We start from the raw sequence: 21,135 nt of genomic DNA, 5'->3' as shown, positions 1-21,135 counted from the left end.
TTCCGCGGGTCTCTGAGGTGTCGCTGGGGGTGAAGACGGTGTGTCTTCCTCCATGGGACTGGACGCATCTTCGTCTTGTTCCTCACTTTCGTCGGTGGCAGGGTACGAGGTCGCCTCTGGTGATGTCGCGGTCGGGGTGTCCTTGCTGGGTCGGTTGGCATATGGGCTCAGATCATTTGAGTGGATCTGAGTCCAATTGGAGTCCTCTTCGAAAGAGGCAGATTGGGAAGTCACAGGCCTGCCCCCTTCTCCCAGGAAACGATAGGCCTTGGAGCCAGGAGCATAGCCCAAGAACCTTAGTCTCTGGGAAACAGATCTCCCCTTCTTCCGCAGCTGCTTGGGGATGTGTACCCATGCATAGGAGCCAAACACACGCAAATGTGCCAGATTTGGTTTCCTACCGTGAACCAGGAAATATGGGGTCTGGTTCACGACACTGCTCCAGGTGCGGTTTAAAGTGTAATTGGCATAATGAATTGCCTCCCCCCAGTATGATTCTGCGACATTAGCGTCTGCAATCAGACTACGCATCATGGTTTGCAGGATTCCATTCCTTTTCTCAGCTACACCATTTTGCGACGGGGTGGTATCAAAAGCCGCTGAGAGGTCTAATAGGACTAGGACAGAGGAACAACCCCTGTCCCGAGCCCAGCAGAGATCATTCACCAGCGCAACCAATGCCGTCTCCATGCTGTACCCAGTCCTGAAGCCCGATTGGTATGGGTCCAGACAATCAGTTTCCTCCAGGAACAGAGGGAGCTGAAGTGCCACCACGCTCTCAACCACCTTCGCAAGAAAGCGAAGGTTGGAGACTGGATGATAGTTGTTCAAAATAGCTGGGTCTAGGGCAGGCTTCTTGAGGAGGGGCCTCACCATCGCCTCCTTCAAGGTGGCAGGGAAGGTACCCTCCCTCAAGGAAGCAGTTATTACTGCCTGGAACCAGCCTCGTGTCTCCTCCCAGGTTGCATATACCAGCCAGGAGGGGCACGGGTCCAATAAACATGTGGCGGAACTCAGTCTCCTCATGATCCTGTCCACCTCATCTGGGGTCACAGGATCGAATTCACCCCAGGTAACATTCTCTAGACCGCTCGATTCCTCCCCGCCAGTCTCTGCCCAGTCAGAATCCAAACTGGCTCGAATCTGAGCGATTTTGTCTGTCAGATGATAGCTAAACTCCTCGGCTCGCCCCTGCAAGGGCTCCTCCTTCACCTCCTGATTAAGGAGGGAGCGAGTCACCCTAAACAGTATGGCTGGGCGATTATCTGCGGATGCGATGATGGCAGCGAAGTAATTACACTTCGCTGTCCTCATTGCCGTGAGATAAGACCTTGTAAAGGATCTTAACCACAACCGGTCAGACTCAGACTGGCTGGATCTCCAACAGCTCTCTAGACCTCGTCTCTGACGCTTCATCTCCCGGAGCTCCAAAGAAAACCATGGAGCCCACCGGGATCTGTGCCGGGTCAGGGGTCGCAAGGGTACAACACGGTCGAGCACCTCAGTGGCAGCCCTTTTCCAGGCATCCACCAAGGCGTCGGCCGGGCTGTGAGCGAGGGGGATAGGTATAGACCCAAGCACCGTCTGGAACCGTTCCGGATCCATTAGGCGCCTGGGGCAGAACCACCTGGTCGGTTCCGCAGCCCAGCAGCTGGGGGTGGCATAGTGGAAGACCAACCGCAGGAGGTGATGATCGGACCATGACAGGGGGACAATAGTTGGCAAGCCCCCTCCCAGATCATCAAACCACTGCCCAGATAAGAAAACTAGGTCGAGAGTGTGTCCTCCCCCATGAGTCGGACCCTGAATTACTTGGGTCAGGTGCATGGCTGTCATGGAGGCCATGAACTCCCGGGCCAACTCAGACGACCCTCCCAGAGAAGGCAGGTTAAAGTCGCCCAGAACTATAAATCTGGGAAACTCAACCGTCAACCCTGAAAGGACGTCGAGAAGCTCGGGCAGGGCCGTTGCTACACAGCTGGGCGCCAGGTATGTTAGCAACAAGCCCAACTGAGCCCCAGGGCCTACTGTATTATTCTATATTCTAGTTATCTCTAGCCTGTAGCATTTGACCGTACAATTCTCCTACTGGCATTTTGTATAATTTGCTGCCATCTAGTGGGTATACATAAATATGTTGTCAGATTAATTAGTGTAGATCAGAGATGTCCAACTTTAAGACTTGTAGACTTCAATTACCAGAAATCTCCAGCCAGTCATTCCCCATGTTGGCTGGGGAATTCTGGGAGTTGAAATCCACAAGTCATAAACTTACCCAGGCTGGACATCCCTGTTCTAGATGATGAATTCACAAACTCTCAGGAATGGTTCTAGTGACTGGAGAATTTGAGAAGATGCCATTTGGAGGACTTATACCTGTAGATTACTTTAAAGATTCAAAAGATGTCTTCATGTAAAAGTCATTTTTCTGAAACTGAAGTCTGTCAAATTAAGGACTTGGCGGAAGGAAGAAGAAAACCTTTGGAAGTTAAAAAAGGGGGTGTGTGGGAAGTAACTTGTTTAAAAATATAAATTATTGCAGGCTTTTTCTTATTTTCTTATTGTGATAACACAGTAGCATAAACATCTGACAGTAGTTTGTTAAAAGAACTGTGGTTTAATATACAACATGAAACAATAACATTCAGGGAGCATACAGAATGCAGTATAGTCAGTTATATCCAAACAATTCAAGTGAGCTAAAGATTCCAACTGCCATTCCCTCCCAGACACAGTCTCTTAAAGGGATACTACTCCCAAAATACTCTGCTGACTCATTCTCTATATATCACTTCTGCCAGTCAGCTACTAAATTATAACTACCTTGGCAATAACAACCTGATTCTATAGTTTATTCTTAAGTTTTGGTATTTTGGCTCTGAAATGGATGAAAGTATATTTTCAATGGTAAAATGCAAGTTTTACAGAAAAAAAGTCTTTAATTCTCTATATATCAAAGCCCTGATCAAAGGCCTGGAGACTAAAGAATGAATGCAGGAAGAAGAAAAGAAAAGAAGAAATAGGGGTGACATGGTAGCAGTATTCCAGTCTTTGAAGGGCTGCCACAAAAAAGGGTTCAAATTATTCTCCAAAAGTTCAGAGGGCAGGACAAGAAACAATGGTTGGAATCTGATCAAAGAGAGAAGCAACCTGGAATTAAACTTCCTGACAGTGAGGACAATTAACCAGTGCAACAGCTTGCCTTCAGAAATCATGGGCTCTCCATCATTGGAGATTTTTTAGAACAGACTAGACAGACACTTGTCTGAAATGGTCTTCTATTCTAAACTAGATCTGCAACAAATGATTACCTGAACATCTGAAGAGTTATTGCATGTCAGAATAAGTATTCAAACAAAATGATCTATGATCTGACTCGATGCATAGCAATAACCCTGGTTCTATGTAGCTTTTGTAATGAATTGCAATTGGTAGAATAATCAATATTATATGCAACTTTCCCAACTGATTGCTAAAGAGCAAACTAAATATGTCAATGAAAAGTCAAGAGAACTTCAATTGTTCTCTCTTCTAACAATTAATAATACTGCAATCAGGTAAGGATGATTTTATCTGAATGATGATTCAGCATACAACTTTCAAAATTTTTATATTGCCCTCTTATGCTACTTATAAATATTTACAACTCCAGAAGTTGTGGTTGTGCCATCAGTGGAAATTTTTAAGAACAACCTTTCATCCAGGATAATCTCCTGCTTGAGCAGGGGTTGGACTAGAAGACCTCCAAGGTCTCTTCCTACTGTATTATTCTATATTCTAGTTCAGTGTTTTTCAACCACTGTTCCGCGGCACACTAGTGTGCCGCGAGATGTTGCCTGGTGTGCCATGGGAAAAATTGAAAAATTCAAAAGATTTTTTTTAAAAAAATGTCCGCCCGAAGAAGCTGGGGCCACATGAGGCCGGGGCTCCGGACAGCCCGCACCGTAGTGCTTCGGAGGCAGCGAGGCCGGCAGTTGCAGTTGCAGCAGCTGCTGCTGCTGCTGTTGCTTCATCGTCGTCCTCCCCAGCGCTTCCCTCGCCACCTTTGCCGCCTTCGCTGCCGCCTCCTTCTTCTTAGACAGCTCGCCGGGCAGAGCGCATCCTCCATCTGCCTGCCCCGCTCCTCCTGCCCTGCACGTTGGAGGGGAAAAGTTCACCGGAGGTTCACGAGCCTTCTCTCCTACCCATTGCCGGCTTGCCCAGCGTCGGGGCGAGCCTAGGACCTGGGGAAAGGAAGCACCCCACTCCCCGCCACCGCCGTTGCCTCCCCGAGCGGGCTTTTCAGTTCGGTCTGTCCGCCGCCCAGGCGGCTTTCAGCTCCCTCTCGCCTCGCAGCGCCACGCTCCAGTCAGTTTTGCAGGCTCAAGTTACAAGTCCGGCGGACGGCGGGGCCGGATGCCCACAACTCGCTGGAAGCAAAAAAAAAAAAGTTGTTTGCGTCTCTCGCCTTGCAGCCACCTTCCTCTCTGCCCAACTCTCTCTCGAGCTCCCGGGGAGAAAAGGGGGGGCGGGGGTGCCGTTGCTCACTACCACAACGCCCCCTGGAGGATGGCCACGACGGATTGGGTGAGGCGGTGGGATCGTTTGAGGCTTCTCCGAACTCCGCTCGAATCCTTCCCTGGTGGCGGAAGACGTCATCGACCTCCTTTCCCATTCAGCGCTGAAGAAAAGGGTGGGAGAAAGTGGTGGGGGGGAAAGGGGGAGATGGTCTCCGTTTCCCCAGGCCGACTTTTTTCTGGCCGAGAAAGGCGGATGGACTTCGGGATGACATTAGCGCCTGCAAGCGCTAATAAAGCTTTAGGCCGCCATAATAATGATAAATAATTACATTAGATTTTTTTTTTAAAAAAATGATTAGCTAGCAAACTAGGGCTTCCTTGTTCTCAGGGCTGTTTGGGAAGATACAGTATTTCTGTTTATAACGAAAAGGAACCTCTCTTAACTTCCCTCTGCTTGGCCTTAAAGCAGGGGTAGGCAACCTTGGCTCTTTTATGACTCATGGACTTCAACTCCCAGAAGTGCTCGAAAATTACTGGTGAGAAGAATTATTTTCTTTTATGGTTTCAGGGACCATTAACGGTAAAATTTTCAGGAACCATTAACGGTTAATTTTTTTAACATTTTCTAATGGTGGAGTGCCTCGTGATTTTTTTCATGAAACAAGTGTGCCTTTGCCCAAAAAAGGTTGAAAAACACTGTTCTAGTTATCTCTAGCCTGTAGCATTTGACTGTACAATTCTCCTACTGGCATTTTGTATAATTTGCTGCCATCTAGTGGGTATACATAAATATGTTGTCAGATTAATTAATTAGTGTAGTGAAACTGATGTTCATACTAACCATAAAATAATATCCTAACTTTTTGGATTTTGGTAGAAAGATTCAATTGTGATGCTGATAATTCAGATTGTTATAATTCTTTTTTTTAATTGAAAAGTTTTACAGTACATTTTATCTTTAACAATACCCCCTCCCTCCACCCACCCCTACCTAACCCTCCCTATCCCTCCCTCCCATTCCCCCCTCCCCCCCGACTTCCCAGAGCTAAATACAAGGTATAAAAACGAAGAACAATCATAAACATCCATATGCTAACAACAATAAACTGCTAATTCTATCGCACTCTAGCTCATATGAAATGACTACAAGCAATACTAATATTACATATAAAAAGAAAAGAAAACTTATTCAAATGCTAAATGAAACTTTTTAGTCCCATATTTGTTCTGGATATAATCAATCCACTTTTTCCACTCCATAATATAACGTTCTTGCGAATGATCTTTCAAGTAAGCCGAAATCTTTGCCATTTCCGCCAGGTCAGAAACTTTTAGAGTCCATTCTTCTATAGTCGGCAGTTCCTCCTTTTTCCAATATTGACCTATTAAGAGTCTTGCTGCTGTGATTAAGTTCAACATCAACTTAATGTCCACAACAGTAGCATCTGTAATTATGCCCAATAAAAACAATTGCAGACAAAACTTTATCCTTTGCTTGAAGATCTTCTGCATATTCCACCAATTTTTTATCCAAAAAGCCTTAACATTTTTGCAGGTCCACCATATATGAAAATACGTTGCATCTTCGCCACCACACCTCCAGCATTTAGGTTGATAATTCGAATACATACTTGCAAGCTTTTTAGGATCTAAATGCCATCTATAAAACATTTTATAAAAGTTCTCTCTTAGGTTTTGGGCTTCCGCAAATTTTACGTTCCTCACCCAGATCTTTTCCCACGTGTCCATTGTAATAACTTCTTGAATATTCTGGGCCCATTTTATCATACAATCTTTAACAAGTTCTGTTTCTGAGTCAATATCTATCAATGCAAGATAAATCCGTTTGATATGTGCTGGACCCTGGTTTCTAATTTGCTTTATCAAATTTTCATCAGTCATTGAGAAACCAATTTTCTGATCTTCTTTCCACCTGGCACGTAATTGAGTATATTGAAACCAAGTTTGAACGATCTTCTCATCTCGCAAGAGATTGTACGGCTTCAAACACCAGACGTTCCTTTCCAAGCTTAAGATCTCCTTATACGTAGTCACATCATGTTTGAAGCCAACATTTATGTTTTCTATTGCATGTTTCGGGATTGCCCACAACGGCATCTTGTAGTCTAACTTATGTCTATACTTCTTCCAAACTCTCAACAATGCCTGTCTTAAAATATGCACTTTAAACACATTATCTACCTTCTTATCATACAACAAATATGCATGCCAGCCAAATAACAAGTCATGGCCCTCAAGATTTAATAATCTCCCTTGTGTCAAATTAATCCAAACACTTATTCCTGACAACACAGAAGCTTCATAATATAATTTAAGATTAGGCATTTTAAGACCACCTCTTTCACGAGTGTCCTGCATAATCTTAAGTTTAACTCGTGGCCTTTTCCCTGCCCACACAAATTTATTGATACCCCGTTGCCATTCTTCCAAATTAGAGTCTTTTTTAAGAATCGGTATCATTTGGAATAAAAATAAAAAATTAGGCAGGACATTCATTTTCACTGCTGCAATTCTTCCCAGTAAAGACAATTGCAATTTTTCCCAACTCTCCAATTCTTTTTGAATTTTTCCCCATAACTTTTCATAATTATTTTTATATAACTTTGCATTTGATGGTGACAAATACACCCCCAAATATTTGACCCTTTTAACAATCTCAAATCCAGTTAATCCTTCTAAAAGGGCCTTTTGCGGTATTGTCATGTTTTTGGCCAAAATTTTTGTTTTTTGTACATTAACCTTAAATCCAGAAACCTTCCCATATTGCATTATTATCTCCATCAGGTCCACAACAGAGTTTTCTGGCTGAGTCACCGTAACAACCAGATCATCTGCAAACGCCCTCAGTCTATAATCCTGATCTCTAATTTGAATACCCTTAATTTTTTCCGAGTTCCGTATTTTTATCAATAATATCTCCAATGTTAAAACAAATAATAAAGGTGATAACGGACACCCTTGTCTTGTGCCCTTCTCAATATTGCATACTTCAGTCAAACTATTGTTAACTATTATTCAGGCAGTTTGTCTTTGATATAATGCCCTAATTGGTTGTAAAAATTTATCCCCAAAATTCATTTTATCTAAAACTTTCATCAAAAATTGCCAATTCAATTGATCAAAAGCTTTTTCAGCATCTAAAAAAATTAGTGCCGCAGGAATCTGGTTGTTCCTTTCCAAAAACTCCACCACATCAACTATATGCCTCACATTATTTTTCATTTGTCTACCACTAATAAACCCGGTTTGATCCCCATGAATCATCTGTTGCAAAACCCTCATCAGTCTATTAGCTAACACCTTAGCAAATATCTTGTAGTCTGTATTTAAAAGTGATATTGGTGTGTAGTTTTTAACTTGAGTAGCATCTTGATCTTCCTTCGGAATCAAAGAAATAAAAGCAGTTCTCCAAGACGGAGGCACCTTTCCCCCCCTCTGAATTGTCTGAAACAATTCCCTTAATGGCTTTATCAGCTCCAATTGTAAATGTTTGTAGTAGATCGCAGTCAGACCATCCGTACCTGGCGCTTTATCCAACTTCAATTCCTTAATTGCTATAAAAATTTCTTCTTCTGTTATCAATTGATTAATCTCCTCCTTTTGTTCTTGTGTAAGAACCAGGATACTATCATTCTTCAAGTATACATCAATATCTGTTTCATTAATCTTCTCCTTAACATATAGTTTAGAATAAAAATCCACAAAGGCTTCCTTAATAAGATCCTGTTGAAACACAACCTTTCCTTTATATTCAATTTTATCTATATTAGAAGCCCTTTGTTTTTTCCTTAACCTGTAGGCTAGCCACCTACCTGGTTTATTGGCATTGCAAAAAGTATTATGCCTAGCAAACCGTAAGTTGGTTGCCACCTGATCAGCCATCAACTTATCAAATTGTCCTCTTAGCAGTTTAATGACCTCCTTAATCTTCGCATCCGATGGATTCAAAATTAGGGCCTTTTCTTTTTCCCTAATTTCATTCTCCAGTTCTTTCCTTCTAACTTCCAAACTACGTCTATATTTATTATTCATATATATTAACACCCCTCTCATATAAGCTTTGCTAGCATCCCAAACCATGTCCATAGAGGTATCCTTGTTCATATTAATTTCAAAAAAATCCTTCATCTGCTTTTTACATTCTTCCACATTTCTCTGGTTTCTAAACAAATTCTCATTTACGCGCCAGGAGCGCCTATCTCTATTGTCCTTATTGATCTCCAACCAAACTGGACTATGGTCAGATATAGTTCTTGCACAAATCTTTACCTTCTTAGTCCTAGAAAAGAAGTCATTAGTCAGTAATATAAAATCAATCCTAGAAAAAGATTGATGTCTATCAGAAAAAAAGTATAATCCTTTTCATGTAGGTGTGTATCTCGCCAAATGTCTCGCAATTCCAGGTCATTCTTCATTTTAAAAAAAAGATTTAGGCAGTTTAGCATGACTCGGGGCACGCTTAAAGGAACCAGATTTATCCAGCTGTACATCAAAGACACCATTCCAATCTCCCATAAAAATAAAAGATTTATAATCCAACTGGGTAATCTTTGTATGTAGTAAACTAAAAAAATCAGTTTGTTGTTGATTAGGAGCATACAGTCCAACTAAAAGCGTTTTTTTGCCTTCTAACAGCAAATCTATCATAACATATCTTCCTTGTTTATCTACTTCAATTAGTTCCGCTGTCAGAGTACTCTTGACATAGATAACCACTCCATTTTTCTTATTAATTGCAGAAGCAATAAATTGCGTGCCCAGCCTTGAGTTCAACAAATACTTTTGGTCCATAACCCTAATATGCGTTTCTTGCAAACAGATAACATCAGTCTTAAATTGTTTTAAATATTGAAAAACTTTATTTCTCTTCTGTGGTGAATTTAATCCATTAACATTCCAAGTTAAGAACTTAGTCGCCATTCTTGGCGTCCTGAAGCTTCTGGAGCACGTCTGCCAGGACCCCTTTAACTTCCTTAGGCCGCGCCCCTCCCACAGCTTCACTGTAAGTACGCTTTGGAGGTTCCATAACTTTCTGCTGATCTTGTTCTTGCTCTTCTCACTCGTCTTGAAGCGGCACGCGTCATCCTCTGCTCTCCAGCAGCTGCCGATGAAACTGTAATTTGATCCCCTCCAGCACCATTCTCCTCTGTCTGTGTTTCATCAGCATCTTGAGGCTTTCCCTCACCATATCCCTTTACAGCTTCCAGAAGTGATAGAGGGGTTGCTTTTAAAACTTTGCTGTAAAAATCACGTGCCTGAGTCACTGTAACCAGACGGTGTCTTTTACCTTCGTGCATCACCACCATGCCCACTGGGATCTCCCATCTAAACCTAATGTCACATTTCTTAAGTTCCTGTGCTAGGAAGGCAAAATCTTTCCTTCTCCTTAAAATCTTTGGAGGAATCTCTTTTAAAACCAGAACTTCTTGCTCAGCAACCACAAACATAGTGTCATAAGCAACTTGAATAACTTCATCCCTAATTGCTCTCTTTGTAAAGTAAACCACCACATCTCTAGGTAACTTCCTCTGCCTTGCAATCCATGAGTTCACACGAAAGATTTTATCTATACTTCCCTCAATTTCAGCTGCTGATTGGCCCAGTACCACTTCCAAAGCCTCGGAGATCAGCTGCTTTAAATCTTCTTTAGGATTCTCTTTTAAGCCCCTGATTCTGATAGCGAACTCCATCTGATGGTACTGGACCAGACTCAAGTCTCCATCCATTTTATCCCTTATATTTTCATTCTCTAATACTTTTACTTCTAATACAGAGTTCTTTTGACTAAGATCCTCCACTTTTTCATCCAAACTTTGCACACATACAGCCACACTTTCAATTGTAGACAAGATGTCTGCCCTCATTGCTCTAAACTTCTCTTCCAACTTCTCTTCCATTTTCTCCTCCAGTTTCTCCTCCAGCTTTTCCATCATATCTGACATTAATTGTGTTTGCTTTTCAAAAGCATCCTGTAAATCCTTAAGAGTCAGTGCCGGAGCAGGTGCGGGAGGGAGCAAAGCTTGCAACGAAGTCTGTTGCACCGGGGAAGCCCCCGCACTCCAAAGAACTTTAGAGGCTTTCGTCGCCATCTTCCCCCACTTTCACTTGTTGCGCACTTTCACTTTAAAGCCATAAAATCCGTTGAGCTAGAGAGTAAAGATAAAAGTCCACTTCACCTTGACCTCCTGTACCGCTCTGCCTGCGTCTTAATACTCAAGAGTCCTTCCTTCTGGCAGGAGTGGTTGCTAATGCTTGGCTCTGCTCCAAAAATCACGGAGCAGAGACGCTGCGCAGCCCGGAGCAAACCCAGGCTTCGGGGGGGCTCGATCCTTCAGCCGCCCAAACTTAAAGCTCAGGCGGCCCCGGAGAGCTCAACCCCTACCTGGGGCCTCACCCCCTCCTCTTCTCCTGGGGAGGGGGCTTCCGAATCACCTAAACAGCTGATTGACGCTGTTTTCGGTGATTCAACAAAGCTGCGGAGCGGACAGCCCGGAGATGGCTGTCTTCAGCATCGCGTCGCCACTGGAAGATTTTCAGATTGTTATTATTCTTTACATGTAATTTTAATTGCAATATTTAATATAGCATTAATAAAAGGACATGAATGTTCCTTCTGATGAGGAGCTTTAATAGTAAAAATAAAAATGGGAAATCTGATTACTAATGTCTGTATTAAACTTGTTGGAATATTCTGATTCTTTTCATGCACAAATATATAACATATTTATATCTGAAGCCTAATTACTGTATATCTGAAATGTAAACTTTTATGAAACCTAGATTAATCTAGAAACCTAGATAAAAAAGTAATCCTAATTGGCTTTATTCAAAGCAGTTCTGTGAGAATAACTTTCTTTACAGTTACATAAAATTGTTCTCTTTTATTCACACCCAATTTCAGAATTTTTCCTGAGAGCTATACAATTCCATGTTTTGGAATATAATACAGAAGCACACTATAAACAACTGTAATATTTTTTATAGAATTATATTAGCATATGTAATAATTTGAAGCTAAAACAAAGGTATAATAGGACAGGACAAAAATCATAAAAAATAAAGAACCTTAACATTTCTTACTTGGCTGACAAAATAAATCTAATGTACAACCTTTGTTCAACATTCCCTGAAGAATTCATGGGCATAAAATGATATTTTCTGATATATTAATTTATTTTTAAATTAAATAACAGGAAATATATTTCACATTTTAATACCTGGACTCATTGAGTTTCCATAATTTGAACTTCCAGTTCTTTTTTCCATAGTTCAGCTGTGAGAACCAATATGATTTTCATTTCACATTTCAACACCTTATGGAATTTAACTGCTGGTTTTCATTCAAGGGTTCCACCTGTTAAACTAAACTAAACTGACCAAAATTCCAGGAACTTTGGAATATTTTAAATATATTTTTCAACTGTATAAATTGTAAAACTTGTATTGGAGTCAATTTGAGGTGGCTTCTTTAGCTGTGGATTATGGAGAATTTTCCAAAGCTTCTAGCTACTTCTTAGCCAACTTTCCTGTCCTATGACCTCCTTAGGTTTGTTTGATTTTGATTCTGACTGGCATCTTAATATTCATAGCAAAATATCATTATTTTTATCATCCTGGAATGCTGCAGGGACTTTACCCTTTCAGTGTTCAGTCATTGCATGAGAGAGAAACGATTTTTAATCAACTGCTGCACCTTGGTTTCCCTGATAATGAGCTCCACATGCTGATCCAGTACGAGTGATGAATTCAGGAGAACATCCAATTTGCAGGCCTTCCAATGTAATTCAACCCTATAAAAAGACAATATAGAACAACAGAGGAACCCTGATATATAGACAGCAGCTTAGTCTTATTATGGTTCAATTTAAGCCTGCACTGTTCCATCCAGACCCCTAACAAGATATCAATACTGTCTTGGGCCTACTCTCTTCCATCCAAACTCTGGGCCAACATGTCAATAGCATCTCCTGGGATATCATCATCGTACTGCTGATATTAGACCCTGAAGTATCATTTGATCTCATTTGATCTTCATAAGCTACCTAGTTTCACCCACTTGCTTAGCCAGCATTCATTAAAGTTAATAGTTTCACTGATGGCTATATAATCACTTTGATTTTAGTGCTACAAAATAGATCCCATCATTGCAATGCGGAATCTCAAGTGTTCGGGTGACATGTGGATACTCTAGTGGTGGGTAGCAAAAAAAACCCTGTTTTTGTGTTGCTGTATGAAAACATCAAATAAAAGCAAATAAAAGCAAAAACATACCACCAATAGTAGTTTGTTTACTGATTTATTCTAAAATTTATATGCCCTCCATACAATAGGAATTGCTGCTGAGCACACCAAAAGACCTGGCTAGCAAACGTTGCACCAGCTAGTTGTCTGCAGTGAAAGCAAGTAGGCAGGAACTTTGCATCCCTCCCTGCTGCCCAACTACACCATCTCAACTAGGTAATTAAGAAAGGACAAGGAGTGGGAGGTGGGTTCTGCGGAGTCCATGTGCACTCCATCCTTGTGCTCACCCATGTCAGCCAGGCTGGTGGCCTACCTGGTGCTGGATCTGCGCCACCGTTGCCTCTCCCTGTGTGCATAAGTGGCTGCCCTGCATCACCTGGCCCGCACCACCTCCACTGCCTGCCCCATGAAGCCCCGCCATATAGAGCGGGCCCTGCTGCTCCCACAGCACCAGCTGTGCTGGCTCCAGCCCTGGGGGGGAAGCCTGCCGCCAACACCCCTCACACCCGGGACCGCAGCAGTGCCGCCCCACCCCACCCACCCCGCCTCCTGCGCCCGCCAAGATAAGAGTTCCGGCACCTTTTTTTTTTTAGAAAAAAAGCACCGTCTAGTTCTATCAGAAATAAATATTTAAACAATGATGTCTTGGGAATACTTGATTTCTTTTTTCCATGTCTTCCCTTGTGAATTAGGTACAATTATACAAAAAATAATAAATGGTAGCAGTTGCATAGAATTCTGGCATGCATGCTTTTCAAGAAAGAATATGGGACTCTTATCTGTGAAGTGTACCTATCAAAACAGATAAAATGCATCTAAACCTTATATGTTTTGTAGTACAGATGTAAGGGATAACTTCTCTCTTGATTGGTAACTCAATAAGATTATTTCTTTGCTTGCACTTGATTAAATCTGAAGGAAACAAAAGAGGCCTTTTTATTGGCCATTGCTAATTTGTTTTAGAAGAAAATATAGTGATGTTGGAGCTCTTTCATAATGAGGACATGAGGCTACCACAAAAGAACAAGTTTCATAAAACATATTCCAAAGGTAAATATCTATTCAAGGGAAAATTGTTTGATGAATGACAAGATTGCTTGTTTACTTGTATTGATTAATGGGAAGTGTGGCATTTTATTTCAGACACTATGACTGACTAGTGCCTGCAATTTTCTTGATAAGATTTCAGAAGTAGTTTGCCCTTGTCTGATTCCTAGGATTGAGAGATAATGACTGGCTCAAGGTCATTAAGCTGGCTTTGTGCCTAAAGTAGAACTGGAACTCTCAGTCTCCTGGTTTCTAGCTTGATGACTTAACCACTACACCAAATTGCTTTCCCATACCATTGTAGACAAATAAATGTTGTAAAAAATGCATTTTTTAATTTTCTGAACTTTAAAAAGATATAGATAACCTCAGATAAATCATATATTACTGAATGTTTTATCATATTGCAGAATGGCATTACAATAGCATTACAAAACTAGCATTTTTATTTTTTATTTGCCTGCTAATATTTACTAGCATGGAATTAGAATCTTCATTATAACTAAGCTATTCACTATGAACCTAAATATCATTTTTCATTTAGAACCATCAGTTTATACCCCATCCTTCCATCCATCCAACATAGTTTCTGCCAACCAAATGAAACAATAGTTTCATTTTAACTCCTATATATTGGAATTATAATTGACACTTCAATGTGTCATTTTTTTCTTACGTTGAACAATATTTGGATGTTGACATATAACTTAGTAGATACATGAGGTCTCCAGCTCTCATCTGATTTGGGAATGGGAAAGAGATTTAGAAGAAATTTTATAAAATGAAATTATTTTTCATTGTACTTTATTTTCTACAGGAAGATACACTTTTCCATATACGGATAATCGAACTCAAGGTTTTTTTGTTTGTTTTTTTGCCCAAGATGGCGGCGACCACGGGCGGCGTTCGTTGAGCTCTGCGGTGAGCCTACACAATGGGGGACTGGTGAGGCTCACGAAAGCCCAGCCGAAGGGCATATTCGGAGGGGGGGTGTAGGAACAACAGGCTAGCACCGTTTTGCGGTGTGGAGCCTTTCCTCCCCCAGAGAAGTAGAAGCGGCAGCGGCAGCGGCCGGGCGGCCTGTAGCCTTCCACCGATCAGCTGGTGCTCTGGATCAGCTGTCGGGTGCTGTGCTGGCTAGAACTGATTGCTCGCTCTCCCTTCCTCGGGCGTTGGGGAAGCTTTCTCAGACTGAGATGACTTCGGCAGCCTAGGATCCTGCTGCGGACCCCTGGATGGATCATCAGGCACCTGAACTCGGTCGGAGGGCGCTGTCTGCAGCCGCGTGGATCTCTCTGTTCCTGTCTGTTGCTCCTGGCCTTTCCGCTTATAAAATGGCTGCGGATTCCCGTCTCGGCGTGGAGGCTATGGGGGAGACTTTTCTGTCTCCTTTTTCTCAGAGGACGATAGAGATTTGGCTGCTTGAATCTGAGCATTTGACATTTATAACTGAGCTCCCTGCAGCCCTAGAAATGGATTTAGCGTGTTGGATGGTCTCTGCTTGCTACTTTTTAAGATGGACTGGAGGCTGGAACAGGATTTGGGACATTTTTTTCTCCTGTTCCCATGACCTCCCTATGATGTTCCGGAAGGAGTCTAGGACAGGCCGTGGTGAGGGGGCGGCTCTGGACTGGCTATCAATCCCCTGCTGGTGTGAGAGACTAGCAAGGGGGACTTTTGCTTCCCCAGCAACGCTGCCCTTATCCATCCCAGGCTGGATTTCATGGCTAGGTGAGAGGACAGTCATGGGCTCTTGTCTGGACCGGCTCAGGTGAGAGCAGAGTCGGACTGGCAGACTGCTGGATAAAGACACGTTCCAGACTTAATGTTTTTTACATCTGAACTAACATCTTATCATCTTAATAACTTCTGACCCCATTTGTGAACAATGGCTCATATGGACAGTTCCATCACATGGCTCGAGTACAATACTCTGGATCGGACTTGTGCGCCCTCAGAGGGGTTTCTCCCTCCTGGATGTGACCAGCCTTCTTTTCTAACATTCCCCTTGATGACGGACCCAATTGCTGGGGCTCCGAGAGGTGGCTGGGCTTAACTAGGGGCCTCGAGTTGAGACGTGCTAAGAGGCCCCTGATAAAATTTTTAGCCGGTTATTTTAAAAGGTTAGGGAGGGAATCTTTAACCAGCACTCAGTCTGGACCTGTTAGAGGTCCTGACGGGATGGGGTCGGGGGAGGTGGCTGCTGGTTCTGGGAATGTGGGGGTGGGGCTTCAAATCCCCACGGCGATAGGGAATGGCAGCAGGTGTTTGCGCAGAGGGCCATATCAACACCTGGGATCGCCCCCCCCCGCTATCTCCGAGCGGTGGCGCGCTCCGACCCTCCGGTTAGCACCCTCTTACCCGGGGATGAGGGTGATCAGGTCCCTGAGCTCAGGTTGGTCTATTTTAATGCTAGATCCGTAGTTAACAAAGCTCCCCTCATCCATGATCTGATCAAGGAGGAATGTGCAGATCTAGCGTGCATCACGGAAACTTGGTTGGGTTCGGAGGGAGGGGTGCCTCTCGCCGAGTTATGCCCGCCAGGTTTCCGGGTGCTGCACCAGCCACGGGCTCAGGGCAGGGGTGGTGGGGTGGCAGTGGTTATTCGGGAGACTTTGTGTCCCCGGGAGGCCACCATTGTCCAGATGGCCGGGAGTGAATCCCTCCTCTTGAGATGTGGTCCTCGGGCTCAGTTGGGCTTGTTGCTTACATACCTGGCGCCCAGCTGTGTGGCAACAGCCCTGCCTGAGCTGCTCGACACTCTCTCAGGGTTGGCGGTGGAGTTCCCCAGGCTTATAGTCCTGGGTGACTTCAACCTGCCGTCACTGGGAGGGTCGTTGGAGTTAGCTCGGGAGTTCATGGCCTCCATGACGGCCATGGGCCTGACCCAAGTTATTGAGGGCCCGACTCATGTGGGGGATCATACTCTCGACCTGGTGTTCCTATCTGGACAGTGGCTGGATGATCTGGGAGGGGGTTCCCCATCCATCACCCCTCTGTCATGGTCAGATCACCACCTCCTGAGGCTGGTCTTCCGTTATGCCACCCCCCGCCGCTGGGCAGCGGAACCGACCAGGTGGTTCTGCCCCAGGCGCCTAATGGACCCGGATCGGTTCCAGAGGGTGCTTGGGCCTATACCTATCACCCTTACCCACAGCCCAGTCGATGCTCTGGTGGAGGCCTGGGAAACGGCTGCCGCCAGGGCACTTGACTGCGTTGTACCCATGCGACCTCTGACCCGGCGCAGATCCCGTTGGGCCCCATGGTTCTCTGTGGAGCTCCGGGAGATGAAGTGTCGGAGACGAGGTCTAGAGAGCGGTTGGAGATCCAGTCAATCCGAATCCGACCGATTGCAGTTAAGAACCTTTATAAGGTCTTATCTTGCGGCGATAAGGACGGCGAAGTCTAACTACTTTGCCACCCTTATCGCGTCCGCAGATAATCGCCCGGCCGCCCTGTTTAGGGTGACTCGCTCCCTCCTTAACCAGGAGGTGAGAGAGGATCCCTTGCGGGGACGAGCCGAGGAGTTTAGTCATCATCTGGCGGACAAAATCGCTCAGATCTGGACCGGCCTGGACTCTGACTGGGCAGAGTCTGATGTGGAGGAATCGGGCGGTCTTGAGCATGTTATCTGGACTGAGTTCGACCCTGTTTCCCCTGATGATGTGGACAGGATCATGGGGAGACTGAGCACCACCACCTGTTTGTTGGATCCGTGCCCCTCCTGGCTAGCTTATGCGGCTCGGGAGGGAACACGAGGCTGGTTCCATGCAGTAATAACTGCTTCTTTGAAGGAGGGTGTCTTCCCTGCCACCTTGAAGGAGGCGGTGGTGAGACCCCTTCTCAAGAAGCCTGCTTTGGACCCGGCTGCTTTAAACAACTATCGTCCAGTCTCCAACCTTCGCTTTTTGGCGAAGGTTGTTGAGAGTGTGGTGGCGCATCAGCTCCCTCTGTTCCTGGAGGAAACTGATTATCTGGACCCGTACCAATCGGGTTTCAGGCCCGGACACAGCACGGAGACGGCATTGGTTGCACTGGTGAATGATCTCTGGAGGGCAAGGGACAGGGGTTGTTCCTCTGTCCTGGTCCTATTAGATCTCTCAGCGGCTTTCGATACCATCGACCATGGTATCCTGCTGCGGCGTCTCAGGGGGTTGGGAGTGGGAGGCACTGTTTTACGGTGGTTCTCCTCCTACCTCCAGGGCCGCTCGCAGTCAGTGTTGACGGGAGGGCAGAGATCCGCCCCGAGGCCTCTCATTTGTGGAGTCCCTCAGGGGTCGGTTCTCTCGCCCCTCCTGTTCAACATCTATATGAAGCCGCTGGGCGAGATCATTCGTGGCTTCGGGGTGGGGTATCATCAGTACGCTGATGATACCCAACTTTTTCTTTCCACCCCGAACCAACCCAGTGATGCCCTCGCCGTGATGTCCCGGTGCCTGGAGGCGGTTCAGGTCTGGATGGGGAGAAACAGGCTTCGTCTCAATCCCGCCAAGACTGAGTGGCTGTGCATATTGGCGTCTCGGGCTAACCAGGTTATTCCACCTCTAACGATGGGGGGTGAGGTGTTACCCCCCGTTGATAGGGCTCGCAACTTGGGCGTCCTCCTGGATTCACGACTCAATTTTGAAGATCACATAGGAGCCGTGACCAGGGGGGCTTTTGCACAGGTTCGCCTGGTGCACCAGTTGCGTCCCTATCTGGACCGAGACGCCCTACGCACAGTTACTCATGTGCTTGTGACCTCCCGTTTGGACTACTGTAACGCTCTCTACATGGGGCTGCCCTTGAAGACCACTCGGAGGCTTCAACTGGTGCAGAATGCGGCCGCACGAGTTGTAATGGGGGTCTCCCGATACTCCCATGTAACACCTCTACTCTGCGAGCTGCATTGGCTTCCGGTTGCCCTCCGGGTGAAATTCAAGGTGCTGGTTATCACCTATAAATCCCTACATGGCCTGGGTCCGGGGTATTTGAGGGAACACCTGCTGCCGGCATCAAGTGCCCTTCGCCCAGTGCGCTCCCACAGGGAGGGTCTGCTCAGGGTCCCACCGGTAAGAGATTGCCGGCGGGTGACACCCAGGGATAGGGCCTTCTCAGTGGGGGCGCCTGCCCTCTGGAACCAGCTGCCAGTGGAGCTGAGGACTGCCCCCGACCTCCGATCATTCCGCCGGGGCCTGAAGACCTGGCTCTTTGAGCTCTCGGGCCCAGGCTGAGGAGAAATTTATTTTAATTGGGTTTTTTAATTGTACAGGGTTGGTTTAATCTTTTTTAAATTGGTTTTTTAACTTTTGTATGGTTGATTTTTAACTCCCTGTAAACCGCCCTGAGTCCTCAGGGAAAGGGCGGTATATAAATGCAATAAATAAATAATAATAATAATAAGTTACTGAATTCATCCTTTTAGGATTCATTGACAATCCCTGGCTTCAGAAATTACTCTTTGTTATTTTTTTTTTCATTTATTTGACCACCCTTATTGGCAATGTAATGATTATTTTGGCTATAAGAATTGATCCACACCTTCACAGTCCCATGTATGTCTTCCTTTCATATTTAGCACTTCTTGATATTGCTTTTTCCTCAGTCACAGTTCCTAAAATGCTACAAGACTTCCTTTCTGAGACAAAGGCTATCTCAGTTCAGCATTGCTTTACCCAAGTCTTCTTTATTATGTGCCTTTCAGTGGGAGAGGGTCTTCTCCTTTCTGTGATGGCCTATGATCGGTTTATAGCTGTGTGCCACCCTTTGCATTATACAGTGATGATGAGGAAACAGGTGTGTGCTTTCCTGATATGTAGTGCATTGTTCACTGGCTTTGCCTATGCTCTATTGAACACTCTTCTACTGACTACTTTACAATTCTGTGGACCCAATGTCATTCATCACTTCAGCTGTGAGGCTCCACAACTATTCAAACTTTCCTGTAGCAACACCTTTGCAAACCAAATGGTGATTTTTACTCTTGGCTCATTGTTAGGGATGGGGGCTCTACTCATTATACTGGCCTCTTATATTCTTATCATCTCTTCTGTTTTAAGAATCCGGTCCATGGAAGGGAAAAGCAAAGCTTTCTCCACTTGCACATCTCACATGATTGTTGTTTTGCTGTATTATGGAACAATTTTTTTTAGATACCTGAAGCCAATCTCCAAAGATGCTAGTAATCAAGAAATTGTTCCATCTATTGTTTACTTCATTGCAACACCAATGCTAAATCCCATAATCTATAGTCTCCATAATCAAGAAGTGAAAAGGGCATTTGTTAAAATAGTACAGAGTAACAGCAATGAAAAGTGAAGGTATAAGATATTTTCAATATTAATAAGCTTTCTCTAGGGCAGTTCTAAAGTACATCCTTATAAATAAGTAAAATCTACATTTAAGAATGCTATACCCTAGATGTTCTAGCAGACAAGATGGCAGAATAATGACAGGGCCCCCATTCCCTCATTTATCATCTGGAAAGACCACTTGCCTCAGTACTTTTTTTTCTAAAAGTTCCTTAGACTGAGAAATTGATTGGATATTCATGTGGCCCATTGGCAACAGAGATACTCATTCTGAGGACTTCTGCTGCGAATGAAAAGGTCCTCCAAGTGATGTGTTCTGTGTTTCATGAATGGAAGATCATTAGCAGTAAAGCTGGTCAACATAACATTGGAGAGCAATGGCATTCCCATTTTTGCCAGAAAATTTTCTTTTCTGTCCATATTCATGAGTTAATGATGAAATAAAATGCAATTAGAACTAAACTAAACAAACAAACAATGTAAATGGCCAAAGTGACAGATGAGTGAAGAAAATGGTGAAAGATAAATAGTTGATACTATTTTTTTAAATTTACAAATGATTCATTGTAATTTTTAGGATGTATTTAGAATTCCAAACAATATATTACAGAACTGTTGTTTATTTCATTTACACTGGTTCATATCTTGAAGCTTTTTCCCACATTCCCATCTGTATAATTTCACCTTAAATACATTATCAAGTCAAATATTAGTGATAAATAATAGAATTGTATTGTAGAAGGATAGAAATCCTATTCAGGGCCAGACTCATTAAAGCATTTGTGACAAAATCCCCATCAGTCAATTATAAAAGGCAGCTTTACTTGGAACAGTTTACATCCTGTGATGATACCTCTTGTTATGTATTGATGTAAATTACATGGGAACCATTATTAATAGTTAACTGCTGTGTCTGTTTAAACTCCAGACTGTTTGTCTGCAGAATTGTTAGCTTGTGTTTTGGGTGGGAAATACTGCTTTAACTCCATTGGCCGCTGCCTATCGGTAGTCTGTATAATAAATAATAAATAATAAAC

At 43.9% G+C, this 21,135-nt stretch overlaps 1 protein-coding gene across 1 annotated transcript; it reads left to right on the top strand.

The window, feature by feature from the left end:
• Positions 1-3,914: 3,914 nt before the first annotated feature.
• Positions 3,915-20,105, top strand: LOC308678872 (olfactory receptor 5J3-like; the record flags this gene model as incomplete). The annotated part of the gene is made up of 2 exons (XM_081346105.1): positions 3,915-4,137; positions 19,213-20,105. The coding sequence occupies 2 exons, from the start codon at positions 3,915-3,917 to the stop codon at positions 20,103-20,105; spliced, it is 1,116 nt and encodes a 371-aa protein (XP_081202231.1).
• Positions 20,106-21,135: the final 1,030 nt, after the last annotated feature.

This window comes from Vipera berus, assembly GCF_964194415.1.
Source record: "Vipera berus genome assembly, chromosome: Z".
NCBI lineage: Eukaryota > Metazoa > Chordata > Lepidosauria > Squamata > Viperidae > Vipera > Vipera berus.
The sequence above is the reverse complement of the archived record's forward strand: the minus strand, read 5'-3'. Positions and strand labels throughout refer to the sequence as shown.